We start from the raw sequence: 15299 nt of genomic DNA, 5'->3' as shown, positions 1-15299 counted from the left end.
AATGACAGAGGTCAAAGGTTTCTGTAAGTCTTCACAAGGTTTTCACACACTGTTGCTGGTATATTGGCCCATTCCTCCATGCAGATCTCATCTAGAGCAGTGATGTTTTGGGGCTGTTGCTGGGCAACACAGACTTTCAACTCCCTCCAAAAATGTTCTATGGGGTTGAGATCTGGAGACTGACTAGGCCACTCCAGGACCTTGAAATGCTTCTTACGAAGCCACTCCTTCATTGCCCGGGCGGTGTGTTTGGGATCATTGTCATGCTGAAAGACCCAGCCACGTTTCATCTTCAATGCGCTTGCTGATGGAAGGAGGTTTTCACTCAAAATCTCACGATGCATGGCCCCATTCATTCTTTCCTTTACACGGATCAGTCGTCCTGGTCCCTTTGCAGAAAAACAGCACCAAAGCATGATGTTTCCACCCCCATGCTTCACAGTAGGTACGGTGTTCTTTGGATGCAACTCGGCATTCTTTGTCCTCCAAACAGGACGAGTTGAGTTTTTACCAAAAAGTTATATTTTGGTTTCATATGACCATATGACATTCTCCCAATCTTCTTCTGGATCATCCAAATGCTCTCTAGCAAACTTCAGACGGGCCTGGACATGTACTGGCTTAAGAAGGGGGACACGTTTGGCACTGCAGGATTTGAGTCCCTGGCGGCGTAGTGTGTTACTGATGGTAGGCTTTGTTACTTTGGTCCCAGCTCTCTGCAGGACATTCACTAGATCCCCCCCGTGTGGTTCTGGGATTTTTGCTCACCGTTCTTGTGGTCATTTTGACCCCTCGGGGTGAGATCTTGCGTGGAGCCCCAGATCGAGGGAGATTATCAGTGGTCTTGTATGTCTTCCATTTCCTAATAATTGCTCACACAGTTGATTTCTTCAAAACAAGCTGATTACCTATTGCAGATTCAGTCTTCCCAGCCTGGTGCAGGTCTACAATTTTGTTTCTGGTGTCCTTTGACAGCTCTTTGGTCTTGGCCATAGTGGAGTTTGGAGTGTGACTGTTTGAGGTTGTGGACAGGTGTCTTTTATATTGATAATAAGTTCAAACAGGTGCCATTAATACAGGTAACGAGTGGAGGACAGAGGAGCCTCTTAAAGAAGAAGTTACAGGTCTGTGAGAGCCAGAAATCTTGTTTGTTGGTGACCAAATACTTTTTTTCCACCATAATTTACAAATAAATTCATAAAAAATCCTACAATGTGATTTTCTGGATTTTTTTTCTCCATTTTGTCTGTCATAGTTGAAGTGTACCTATGATGACAATTCCAGGCATCTCATCTTTTTAAGTGGGAGAACTTGCACAATTGGTGTCTGACTAAATACTTTTTTGCCCCACTGTATGTGTATCTGTGCTACGTGCGTGAAACGCCCCCATGCCTTAATGTCCCATGTTTGAGTTCATGTCTTTGGGAGCCCATCCAAAATCGGAGGAAAAAACATCAGCTGGTTTGAGTTAGTGAGTTTGGAATGTGACTTTGTTTAACTGATCCTGTTATAGAGACCATGCAGGGTTGTGTTTGCGTGTGTGTCTTTATGCCTGTGTTTGTGGGCTCACGTGCATTTGCGGGTGTGTGTGTGTAGGTCCATGGAGCCATTTCTTGTCTCTCTGATTAGCGCTAGCATCATGTAGTGGAGTTCTGTTTCCTTAGATGACTGGCAGTAGAAGGGTTTACGACCCTAGGCTTGCTAAGGCCTTCTCAGGAAGAACAATACATACTGTATTCCCTAGGTTGTTTTTAGTTGTTACTCTCCTAGCATTTATCTACTGATTTTTAAATGTGACAGAAAAATACCTTTTTTAAGGTAGATTCAGCGATATGACGTATATGCAGAAAGTAAACTGCATAGTGGGTCAATTTCCGCAACAACTAAGAGCTTTGAAGAGTGAGGCTCAACTTCTTCTCTGCTGGTTTGGTGCCCTGGCTACCACGCTGTAACAGTGTTAAGCGAACCTGTACACATGCGTAGACACTGTGTGAGAGCAAAGTCCTTAAGGTTTTAGTTCCTTTTGAGACTAAACGTCTGTTTCCCATAGGTCCCGGCTGAATACTGTCCTATGTCTTCTGTCCTCCCAGACCCCCATAGTGGAGAAGATTAGGATGATAGCCCAGAAGGTGTACGGGGCTGATGACATCGAGCTGTCTCCAGAGGCCCAGGCCAAGATAGACTATTACAACCAGCAGGTGAGGTCACCATACCATACTACACATGATCTATTGAAGCTTTTACATAGTCACTTTCTCATGCACCAACACGCACACACACTGAATTCATTCAGTTGTCTAATTATGTTCATGTGCTCCTGCCCGCAGGGTTACGGGAAGCTTCCAATCTGCATGGCCAAGACCCACCTGTCCCTGTCACACTTGCCTGAGAAGAAGGGCACGCCCACTGGCTTCACCCTGCCAATCAGAGACATCCGCGCCAGCATTGGGGCAGGATTCATCTACCCATTGGTGGGAACGGTGAGTGGTCTGGATTCTGGAAGCACAAATCCCATAGGGATTTAAGGTCGGGATAAGCCATTTTTCACATGAACACGGTCTCAGTGACCCACTTTTGGTTCTCAATGTGTCTCATGTGGTAGAGACGGGAGAGAGTCGCATTGTGTATGAAGTGAATATGTCTGTGACTATTCTTTTGTGTTTGTGTGTGGTTTTCTTTAGTGTCCCTTGTGTGTTTTTGACCCTGCCCAGCTGTGCCTCCAGAGGTGTAGTCCTTCTAACCAGAGTTCTGGCGCCAGAAATGCCAGGAATTTCTCTTAACAATGTGTGTGTGTGACTTACTCTTACATTGCTGCTCTGAGGAATTCAAGAACATACGCTTAGAAATAAATAAATATGTAATTCCCTCTTGTACAGTTCTCAGTTCAAACTTTGGTCAGTTAGGGGCCTCCCGAGTGGTGCAGCAGTCTAAAGCACTGCGATGCGGCGTCACTACAGACCTGGGTTCGATCCCAGGCTGTGTTGCAACCGGGAGACTAATGAGGCAGCGCACAATTAGCCCAGCGTCATCCGATTTAGGGGAGGGTTTGGCTGGCCGGGATGTCCTTGTCTCATCGCGCTCTAGCGACTCCTTGTGGCGGGCCGGTCGCATGCACACTGACTTCGGTCTTCAGTTGTATGGTGTTTCCTCCGACACATTGGTGCGGCTGGCTAGCAAGCAATGTGTCGAGAAGCAGTGCGACTTGGCAGGGTCTTTTTTTCGGAGGACGCATGGCTCTCGACCTTCACACCTCCCGAGTCTGTACGGGAGTTTCAGCGATGTAACTACCAATTGGATTTCACGAAATTGGGGAGAAAAGGGGGTCAAAAGAAGAAAGAAATATATACATTAGTCAGTTAAATCTTTCATCCGAAGCTCTGCTTTAAACCTCATTCCTTTCGACCCTGAACACTCTCTGTCATTAAGGAAGTTGCTAGACTTCCTTAGCTGCCCACTGAAAGTCTTATCGCATACGCAGACACACTGGGTTTCCGTGTGTGTCTATCTATTATCCTCTACTCTCCTTTGGATGTTCCTCTTCTGAACTGGACTTAACCCCAGACCTTACAGATAGCCCCTGTGCTGGGTTGGGCATGATGGGCTTGGCTGGATGTTGGCAGTTGTTGGTCGTACAGGAAGTTGGTCCCCCACTGTTTCCCCGGCATGCTGGGTAGGGGCGGCCGCCGGTCGGTAGGACGTCTATCCAGCCACCCGCCTCCACCGCTTTGATCTGCTAGGGCCTGTGTAGCCATCACGAACCTTGAACTATGACTCCTGACCTCGGAGGGAATTTACTAGCAGCTCCTTGAACTTTTTCGTCTGGCCCATAGTCTCCTCCTGGCGTCTGATTAGATCCATGTCTAAAGGGCTAGCAGATTAGTTCCTGTAATGTACTGTCTTTTAGTTTGGTGAACTTGACCTTTTATTCATTTTATTAAATTGATGTCTGAATTAATTGAAGTGCTTTGATCCCAATAAGTAGCTTTAGACTACTGTGTAAGGCAAGTGAGCGTTACGGCAGCCATCTATATATTTGGGTGTGTATCCTGTAGGTTTTCTTAACACGTGCCAGAGTGTTGATCTGACACGTGAGTGTTTTTGATGTTTGTTTGTACAATATGCTTGTGTATTAGCTAGTTACTTGAGAGAATGTTTTGTCTGGGAGACGGGTTGCTTTCGCTGCACCTGCCTTTGTGAGCACGAGACCTAATGTAAGCAGTGAAGCAGGGATGGCACCCAGTTTAATTAGCACTGTTGTGGTTGTCATGTCAGTTTTGTGTCACCCTGACCTCAGGGTCATCTCGCTCTCTCTCGCAGGTGGAGAGATTTGACCAACTGAAGGCCCCGCGGGAGTAAAGAGGGGGAGGGGGAGGGGCAGGTGAAGGCCTTAGTTGGGTGAGGAACCAGGAAGGGGCTGATGTCATTTCCCAGATATGTGAGGGAGGGGTCATAGGGAAAACAATAGGTCTCTGTGGAATCCATATCCCATTAGAGCAGAGGTGTCCAACCAGGGACTTTTAATACATACAGTACCAGTCAAAAGTTTGGACACACCTACTCATTCAAAGGTTTTTCTTAATTTGTTACTGTTTTCTACATTCTAAAATAATAGTAAAGACATCAAAACTATTAAATAAGCAAAAAAAGTGTTAAACAAATCCAAATCTATTTGATTCTTCAAAGTAGCCACCCTTTGCCTTGACAGCTTTGCACACTCTTGGCATTCTCTCAACCAGCTTCCAGGTAGTCACCTGGAATGCATTTCAATTAACAGGTGTGCCTTTTTAAAAGTTCATTTGTGGAATGTCTTTCATTAATGTGTTTGAGCCAATCAGTTGTGTTGTGACATGGTAGGGGTGGTGTACAGAAGATGGCCCTATTTGGTAAAAGACCATGTCCATGTTATGTATGGCAAGAACAGCTTAAATAAAGATAAATTACAGTCCATCATTACTTTAAGACATGAAGGTCTCCTCTTTATCAAGCACAGAATAGCTGGAGTTTATAGATCCTGATCACTTGTCCAGCTGTGCCTCTGTCACCTAGAGGTTATATTTAGAGAGAGTTGAAAGTAGCTATACGCAACACACAACTTTTGACCAGGAATTCCAAGCTCTGTTTTGATTTGTGTAGTCCTGACAATTCCAATATTGTAGAGATGTCAAAGGAGTGTAATCCATGAAATATATAGGTTTCTAATCTACAGGTTCTGTCTGTGAACTCCCAATGCACTCGCGGTGACATCCCAATCAAATGTAAAACTGTTGAGTACACCATAAACTAATATACACACCAGCCTAAAGCCTCACATCTTATAATTGAAGCTTTATGTTACAATTCCCCCATGAGAAAGGCAGTGCGTCTGTGAGTTGTCAAAACTCCTGTAGCACTTCCCTGGCTGAGGTCAGAATGGACTTTTTTGGTCTCCCGAGTGGCGCAGCATCTCAGTGCTTGAGGCGTCACTACAGACATCCTGGTTCGATTCCAGGCTGTACCACAACCCAGCCGTGATTGGGAGTCCCATAGGGCGGCACGCAATTGGCCCAGTGTCTTCCGGGTTTGGCCAGTGAAGGCCGTCATTGTAAATAAAATGTGTTCTTAACTAACTTGCCTAGTTAAATAAATGTTGCAGTTAAGTTGTGCTATTCGCCCCTTAGCTCCTTAAAGAGACCCCTACTTGCAGCAGGATGTGGTGCGACAGGTCATACTTACCACTGAACTTCTCAGTTAAGGAAGCACACACTCACACTGTAACGGTTCTCTTTAGGTGAAGTAGAGTCAGACCAAAATGCAGCGTGGCTATTGCGATCCATGTTTAATGAAACAAAGTAAACACGAATCAAAAACAATAAACGTAACACGAAAACCAAAACAGCCTAATACTGGTGCAAAGTAACACAGAGACCGTAACAAGGACAATCACCCACAAAACCCAACACCAAACAGGCTACCTAAATATGGTTCCCAATCAGAGACAATGACGAACACCTGCCTCTGATTGAGAACCATATCAGGCCAAACATAGAACTAGACAAACTAGACATGTAACAGAATGCCCACTCAGCTCACACCCTGACCAACCAAAACATAGAAACATACAAAGCAAACTATGGTCAGGGTGTGACACACACAGGTCAGAGTTCAAAGCTGCCCCCCTCATCTCTTTATTTATTTGCTCCAAAGAAAACAAGTGATAGACAACAATACACATAAAAACTCATTCAAACAAAATAACAGTGTTGCAGGTTGGTAGCTCAAGGGCTGATATGAAAACCACACCACAAAATAACAGTGTTGCAGGTTGGAAGCTCAAGGGCTGATATGAAAACCACACCACAAAATAACTATATACAATACATAAGTACAAAAATAAAAAAGGTTTGTTAAAACATAACAAAAACCTGCTAAGTATAAATTAATTTGATCAGTAATCACAAAAATATATATATTTGTTTTGTTTAAATGTGAGTGTGTGAGAGTTAGGCAATGTGGAGGAGATTACTGAGTAGTTTGGTTCATCAGGCGGACTCCCATTCTTCACTTGAAGTTAGGCCCGTCAGTCAGAAGAGCACTAACACCCGCTGGCCTATCTGTTTACATAGCATCTCTGAGTCATTCAGATGTCGATCCACACTCACACAGACAGACAGAGTAACATTTGTTTCACCTCCAAATCATATTAGCCATTATGGGTGGACACTGTCTCCACCATGATGAATTATCACCAGTCTCTGCAAGGAAAAGTAGATATGACTGGCTGAGGCCAGCCAGAGTCATGGACTTGGTTCATTTAGAGATGAGAGAGAAGCCGTGTCAAGATTAGTCACTGTGGTAGGAAGAGTAAAATCAATTGTGGGTTTTTGTGGTATTTCGTAGTATTCTGAGTTAAGAGCCCCCAACTCCTCTCCAGTGCAGTGGAGGGGTGTTACGCAGTGATAGAATAAGTGCTACATTGTCGGCCCCAAGGTTTTCCCGGACAATGGCGCATTGTTTGGAAATAATGGAGGGAATTTCTTGGCAGAGCCAGGATTCCATCTTTAGCCACAGAGCGTCCGTGTTTTGCGTGTTCCGACAAGTTCCCCGGCTGCCTCAGGAGTATGGGACCAAAGGAGAACAGCACACCTATTGTCACTACCTGAACCATATCTTCTCCATCAACCTCTTCTACCTTCCCTCCTCTCTGAGAGTTCATTATTTTAGTCCTGCTTTAACTCTGCTGACAGGACTGTTTATGACCTCTTCTGTCATTTGTAATGGCAGTGTTCTGTAGCCACTATGATGCAGGTTCACATTAAGTGTTATCATAGTTTTTTTTTACTATGAAGTGTTAATTAAGGATCTGATCCTTTTCAATTTTCTCCTAAAATGACATTCCCAAATCGAACTGCCTGTAGCTTAGTCCCTGAAGCAAGGATATGCATATTCTTGATACCATTTGAAAGCAAACACTTTGAAGTTTGTGGAAATGTGAAATTAATGTAGGAGAATTTATTTTTATTTTACCCTTATTTTACCAGGTAAGTTAACTGAACACATTCTCATTTACAGTAACAACCTGGGAACTAGTTACAGGGGAGAGGAGGGGGGAAGAATGAACCAATTGTTAACTGGGGATGATATAACACATTAAATCTGATAAAATATAATACAAACAGAGGTTCAAACTGTAGAAACCAGTTCCTACATTTGAATATAAAAATTGATTTTATCAAACAAAACTATGCTACATTTTATCTCTGGGACCCTCAGGATGACAAATCAAGGCAAGATTACTGACTGTAAGTACATTATTTACCTTCAGAGATTAATGTATCAAACCAGTTGCTGTGATAAAAAATGTTTGTTGTTGTTGCACTCTCCTCTAACAATAGCATGGTATTTTTCCACTGTAACAGCTACAGTAAATTGGGGAGTGCAGTTAGATTAACAATAATTTAAGCTTTCTAATGATATAAGACATGTCTATGTCTTGGAAAGCTTGCTGTTACTTACAATGTCATTCTAGTCACATTAGCATATGTTAGCAACAACCATCCCGGTATAGGGACACCGATCCTACGGATCCTTAAGAGGTTTTTAATACCGAGTAGTCACTAGGCACTACTAAATTACAGTGGTAGTCACTAGGCACTACTAAATTACAGTGGTAGTCACTAGGCACTACTAAATTACAGTGGTAGTCACTAGGCACTACTAAATTACAGTGGTAGTCACTAGGCACTACTAAATTACAGTGGTAGTCACTAGGCACTACTAAATTACAGTGGTAGTCACTAGGCACTACTAAATTACAGTGGTAGTCACTAGGCACTACTAAATTACAGTGGTAGTCACTAGGCACTACTAAATTACAGTGGTAGTCACAGGTGCATTACACATGTAGATGCAAAATAAGAGGACAAGTGTCTCCCAAGTCCAAAATTGTAACAAATTGGTTGTTTTGGATAAATAAACCATTCTCCATATTGGAGAGATGATCATTCTTTCCGGGGTGTTTTCAGAGCAAGTCCTATTGACCATAGGCAGACTCGTGACTGTCTTTTCACATGTCCTCCTCTTCATGTCCATGATTTCATTATGCGTAATTCCCCTGCCTCACGCCAGAATAACATTTAAGCAGTCAGTTGATTTTAATTTACTCTACCTCAGGATATCCTCCTAGGCTCTCAATCTTCTCTCTGTTAAGCCCCACCCCCAGTCAAATTGAGCTGTTTAAAGTTCTTAGTCCTCTGTGACACTAGCTGCTCCAATCCAAAACTGCTTCAGTGCCCGTTTGCCCTAATGACTCACCTTCTGAGGTCCGATTGAACTAGATGCTCAGTCCCTTAGTTTCTGTAATTCCGTGTCAAAAAGTGTAGAGAGAAGACAGGTTTTTGTTTGGAATGGAGCCGCACATGTTATTGCAGAAGGAGTGTATTCTCTTCCGTTAGTGAGAGGAACGCTCTGTTCTACTGGGCAGTTTGTTGTCTTCTCCTCGCCTGTCTCATACTCCCAGTCATACCCTCATTTTGACTCTTTCCTTGAGGGTCCCAGGGTAGATCTCTGATTTTGTGTCCTTCCACTATGTAGACAACCTAGATACTGTAATGTTAAGGAATAATCAAGGGGCAATGCGTTCTATGGAAAATAATGTGGAAGGTGTGGCATTAACCTTCCACGGCGTTGCATAATCTTCCAGAAAACGCATAAAGTTCCCAAGTTGATTATCCCGCCTATACCAATGCTATATTTGTGGCTAAGAAATGTGTTCATTTGACGTCAGAAATGTGTTCAACATCCACTGAAGTAGCTATCAAGTTTACTAGGTAGCTACAATAGTTGCCGTGGTAACCAAACAGACTTGCTAGCTTAGCTAACCAAACCATCAGTCCTCCCACAGTAGCGTGCTGTTATGAAAATCAAATTCAACTATGCCAATAATGTTTTCAATTCGACTTTTGCTTTAAAAAGCAGCTCAGATATAGAACATGTAAAAATGTACTTCATTGCCGTTGAATTATACCGTGCATTATTTAAGCAAAAGGCACAAGGGGGTGTGGTATATGGCCAATATACCACAGCTAAGGGATATTCTTATACAGGACACAACGTGGAGTGCCTGGATACAGCCCTGAGCCGTAGTATATTGGCCATATACCACAAACACCCGAGGTGCCTCATTTGCTACTATAAACTGGTTACCAATGTAATTAGAGCAGTAAATATATATTTTTGGTATATGGTCTGATATACCACGGCTGTCAGCCAATCAGCATTCAGGGCTTGAACCACCCAGTTGATAATGAATTATATTTTGTAGCAAGCTGAATTATCTAACGTCATTGGCAGATATTTTTCTTATTTTTTACCTAAAAAAGCCTTAGTACATGTAATTTATCTTATTTCAAGACATTTTTTCAAGACAATTTACCTTATTACGACGATTAAATTACTTGTATTAAGCCTTTTTTAGGTTAAAAATAAGAAGGGAAAAATTATCTGCCTTTTTTGGGGTACGGAAAAAAACTAGGAATTATCACTCAATTAAGATTATTAGGCTGGCTTAGAATGAACTATTTGCAGTGCAGTTCTACAGTTTCCTAGGGAAAGGGTGTTTCGTTGCCAGAGGATTTTGACCAGATTTGGTGGAAACCTTGTGTCAGCTTTGTAACTGTAGACATTTTGTGCCGGGACCATGATCTCCCACCTTTCCCTCCTCTATTTTTCAGGCTGGTCTAGTTTGGTTGGTTTACTTGGAATTTTAATGTGATTTTTTTCGACGCTCACATCGGGACAAAGAACAGAACCATTGACCGCTGGAAAGACCACAGTCCTTATGATGGGTGGTCAACCCATTTGGCAATCACTCTCTGAGTCACATAGATGGGAGTGTAGAAGTAATAGGGAAGCCCCTACCTTCATCGTGATTTGATCTCCAGCAGACTGAATTAAATGAGTTTGGATTATAGTAATTCAACATCAGATCAGTTATTTCATTATAGAAAATATTTTCCAAACCTTATATCCCACTCTTCATGAGTTACCATTGGGCAACTGTGTTGTGGTGTTATGAATATGCAGAAGCATTATGCAGTTAACACACAATCTTGTCATTTACAGCAGCTAGAGTTGTTATGGTTGGTCTGGGAGAGGTTTTATTTAAAATTCTATGTGTGCTAAATACCAATGACCATATAGGTCTGTAACTTTTCCTCTTGATTGGATTTATTAGGATCTCATTAGGGAAAGGGGGATACCTAGTCAGTTGTACAACTGAATGCATTTAGCTGAAATGTGTCTTCCGCATTTAACCCAACCCCTCTGAATCAGAGAGGTGCGGAGGGCTACCTTAATCAACATCCATGTCTTTGTTAACCGACGCCAATGGTGACAGCTTGTCTTACTGGGGTCATCTCTTGGAGCTGAAAGATGATTGGCTGAATGAAAAATACTTCCGGTGTTGTCACGTCCTAGCCTAACTCTAGGCTCAACTGTAGGGCCAACTTAGATAGTCAGTAATAGTTACGTAGGAATGTCATTTGGGGCTAAGTTGTATATTTAGTGTCGTTTAAGGCTCTTGTTAATTTGACTTGACCTGTTTAAGTGAATTTGTTGAAGTCTAGTTTGTTTCACCACGTAACTTCAGTGTGAAACTGCAGATGAAAGATTTTCTGAGTTTTGTCCATCGCTACAGATGAATGTATGAGTCTTCTATGAAGAGAAAGCTGCGATAGCTACTGGAATAGGTTAATCAGATCGTCCTGAGATAGGACTATCTGTACTTTGACTGTAGGGGATCACAGACAGTAAAACAGTAGTCCTGTTATTTGTTGAGAATCTACAAGCAATTCCGGGAAAATGGCTGTTCACATAGTTAATCTGGACTGTAAAGATCAAGTCTGGACTAATCATTCTAGTTTATCCTCCTTGCCAACAACCTCTCCCTTGTCTTCCTCTCCATTCTACTCATCAATAACTGTCATCCCAACACACATGACCTGATCCATAGCATCTCAACAGAGTTCTAATGACACATGCATGACTCCCAAATAGGGTTGCAAAATCCCTGGGAACTTTCAATAAATTCCTTGGTTTTCCAGAAATCCTGTTTGGTGGATTCTGGATTTCCTGCTGTTTCCCTCCTGATTACAGGAATCATCCAACTGGGATTTCGGGAATATTGGGGAATGTATTGAATGGTCCCAGAATTTTGCAAGCCTACTCCCAATCAATAGTGCTTTGGTCGCTTGAATTGGTCAAGTCAGCTGGCTGTCCCTGTTGGCCACGGCTATGGTCGTTGTCCAATCAACTCCTTTTTTCTCTCACTGAGCCCCGCCCCGTCTGACCTTAGTCTCCCATTAAATTTGATTTAGTTTAGTTATTTTTCTTAATCTCCTGTCAAAATTACATTAAAATGTTATTGGCTCTCATGCGTCACTGCTGGTTAAGTTATTAGAAATGCAGCTCTCTGAGCTAGAAGAATACACTACAGTAAAGACCAGAGGCTGCTCTGCTTAGTGTTTGTAAATTGCTGTTAAACTTTTGAATATTTCCTGTTATTTTCAATCATTTAATGTATAAAATGTATGTAAACTCATGAATCGAATACTCAATTGGGAACTGAATTCAAATTGAATCAACTCAAAAGGAAAGCAAGTAATTGTACCTGCTTTCACAAGTGATTGCTCAATGCAATGAACAGATGACTAACTTGCTCTTTCTCTTCCCCCTCCCTCTCCCCCTCAGATGAGTACAATGCCAGGCCTGCCCACGCGACCCTGTTTCTATGACATCGACCTCGACCCAGTTACAGAGGAGATCACTGGGCTCTTCTGAGCATGCTTCAGAACAATCACCCAGGTAAAATAGTATTCCATTCAAACCATTATGACCCCATTTTTATTTCCATATTATATGTAGCTGAAAATGCTGGTCGATCTAAATCGATCACACGTTTTGGACAAGTCCCAGATATAGATGTTGCTGTATAGCACGCCATTCATCTTATTCTGATGAGTTTAAGCAACGTTATTGTTGGCATTTAGATTTTACCCAATGGTGCTTAAAACACTTTTACTGAAATGAGGTGTAGCTGTTGCCAAGGTTAAGGGCTGTGGCTGTCGCAAACAATGTCTTTACAGTTCTAGTAAGCCAGATGGAGAAATTATTATCTTAGCTACATATGAATCAGCCTGTGTATCTGTGTTGTTTGCAATGCCACAGTAAGCAACAGTCTCGTTATATCCCGTCAGACAACACTGCCACGGTAAGCAACAGTCTCGTTATATCCCGTCAGACAATACTGCCACAGTAAGCAACAGTCTCGTTATATCCCGTCAGACAACACTGCCACGGTAAGCAACAGTCTCGTTATATCCCGTCAGACAACACTGCCACGGTAAGCAACAGTCTCGTTATATCCCGTCAGACAACACTGCCACGGTAAGCAACAGTCTCGTTATATCCCGTCAGACAACACTGCCACGGTAAGCAACAGTCTCGTTATATCCCGTCAGACAACACTGCCACAGTAAGCAACAGTCTCGTTATATCCCGTCAGACAACACTGCCACGGTAAGCAACAGTCTCGTTATATCCCGTCAGACAACACTGCCACGGTAAGCAAGTCTCGTTATATCCCGTCAGACAACACTGCCACGGTAAGCAACAGTCTCGTTATATCCCGTCAGACAACACTGCCACGGTAAGCAACAGTCTCGTTATATCCCGTCAGACAACACTGCCACGGTAAGCAACAGTCTCATATCCTGTTAGACAACACTGCCACGATAAGCAACAGTCTCGTTATATCCCGTCAGACAATACTGCCACAGTAAGCAACAGTCTCGTTATATCCCGTCAGACAACACTGCCACGGTAAGCAACAGTCTCGTTATATCCCGTCAGACAACACTGCCACGGTAAGCAACAGTCTCGTTATATCCCGTCAGACAATACTGCCACAGTAAGCAACAGTCTCGTTATATCCCGTCAGACAACACTGCCACGGTAAGCAACAGTCTCGTTATATCCCGTCAGACAACACTGCCACGGTAAGCAACAGTCTCGTTATATCCCGTCAGACAACACTGCCACGGTAAGCAACAGTCTCGTTATATCCCGTCAGACAACACTGCTACATTTTCCCTGTAAATTCAGTCAGTAGTGAACCAGTTTGTAAATGCTTATGTAGTCTATCTGCCACATACCATGTAGGGTAGGAACCTGATGATGTCTATGAAACTGAATCAATGTGTTGTTGTAGAGAAAGGTGCCGTGTAGGGTAGGAACCTGATGATGTCTATGAAACTGAATCAATGTGTTGTTGTAGAGAAAGGTGCCGTGTAGGGTAGGAACCTGATGATGTCTATGAAACTGAATCAATGTGTTGTTGTAGAGAAAGGTGCCGTGTAGGGTAGGAACCTGATGATGTCTATGAAACTGAATCAATGTGTTGTTGTAGAGAAAGGTGCCGTGTAGGGTAGGAACCTGATGATGTCTATGAAACTGAATCAATGTGTTGTTGTAGAGAAAGGTGCCGTGTAGGGTAGGAACCTGATGATTATTTAACGTAATTCATGTGTAGCACTCATACACTCATTGTCCTTCCTCTGAGTGGCTCACTTGGTCTAGACGGTGTGTGTGTGTGTGTTAAATATTGCCTCAGCGTCAATACACAGTACTCCTCTGGATATTTTCACTCAGTGTTATTCCTTATTCACTCAGCACCAAGGCTATGACCCTAGATTTAGAGATGCACTCAGTCACTCTCTTCTCCAACGTTCTGATTTTCTCTCCTCAGGCTCTGTGAAAGACCCTCTTGCCCTGTAGGGAGCATGGCGAGGAGGAAGAGCCCTACACCCTCCATGGAAGATGCTTAACCCTTCTAATGGCACTTCCTACCTCTACAGGGTTCCACAACGCCACTGCAAAGGCTGGGGTCACTCTTTTGCACATCAACGATATTAAACCAAATAAGGCCTAACCATGCTGTATTTCTGTTAACTGTAACCCCTTAAAAATTAGGGAAAAGATTTTGTTACTTTTTAAATTTGTTTACTGAGATGAACTACTATAATATCTCATGTCATGGTGCTGGTTTTATTGTTTTCATTTCATTCTTAATGTGGCTTAATATGCTTTTATTTAGTGTAATGCAGTACAAGTGCTCATGTATTTATGCACTAAATTCATGTTGTACGCACAAGTTGTTTTAAATGTGGTTATCTAGCCTCGTCTAACATTTCTTAATCCACCACATCCTGCTAAATGTCACAGGGTGGCTGTTACACAGTTTGGTTACTAGCTGACGCTCTACTTCTACTTAATGCTGTTTAATTAGATGGATTATGGAAAACCATGGTTTTCTACCATATAACAACTGTGCCTTTTTAAAATAAACTATTTTATTTACTCTACAGTTCTGTTGTCTTATTTGCATTCTTGTCTTGTTCACACCCATCAGGTGAGCAGAGAACATTCCATCTGCTGTTTGGACACAGACCTCTTCCTGTTATCGCAGGGCTCTGTCAGGAGAGCCTCCAAAGCAAGCACAATGGCTATTTTTGGTCTGGGTTAAAAATGTACATATGCAGAACAGCTGAATACACTCACTCAATCACGCGCACAGTCAAGTATACTCACTAATACATGCACATGAACCTAGACATGTGGAAACAATCAAGCACAACAATACCAGAATGCATAACAACAAATTTACTCACACATATTTAGAGTTTAGCCCTCGATGGTCCTGAAATCCAGGCCTCAGAGCCGGCCCCCTCACAGGTCCCGAGAATGTCAGGATCTGATGTTTGTGT

General features: G+C 42.7%; 1 protein-coding gene across 3 annotated transcripts in view; it reads left to right on the top strand.

The window, feature by feature from the left end:
• The window catches only part of mthfd1l (methylenetetrahydrofolate dehydrogenase (NADP+ dependent) 1 like), a 98840-nt gene extending 83941 nt beyond the window's left edge, over positions 1–14899 (top strand). For all 3 annotated transcript variants that reach the window (XM_046298682.1, XM_046298681.1, XM_046298683.1), the window contains 4 exons: positions 2091–2198; positions 2328–2480; positions 12226–12339; positions 14282–14899. In XM_046298682.1, the coding sequence (XP_046154638.1) occupies positions 2091–2198; positions 2328–2480; positions 12226–12315 (351 nt within the window). In that variant the 3' untranslated portion in view covers positions 12316–12339; positions 14282–14899. The remainder of the gene's footprint in view (positions 1–2090; positions 2199–2327; positions 2481–12225; positions 12340–14281) is intronic.
• Positions 14900–15299: the final 400 nt, after the last annotated feature.

This window comes from Oncorhynchus gorbuscha, linkage group LG14, assembly GCF_021184085.1.
Source record: "Oncorhynchus gorbuscha isolate QuinsamMale2020 ecotype Even-year linkage group LG14, OgorEven_v1.0, whole genome shotgun sequence".
In the NCBI taxonomy this organism is placed as follows: Eukaryota; Metazoa; Chordata; class Actinopteri; order Salmoniformes; family Salmonidae; genus Oncorhynchus; species Oncorhynchus gorbuscha.
The sequence above is the reverse complement of the archived record's forward strand: the minus strand, read 5'-3'. Positions and strand labels throughout refer to the sequence as shown.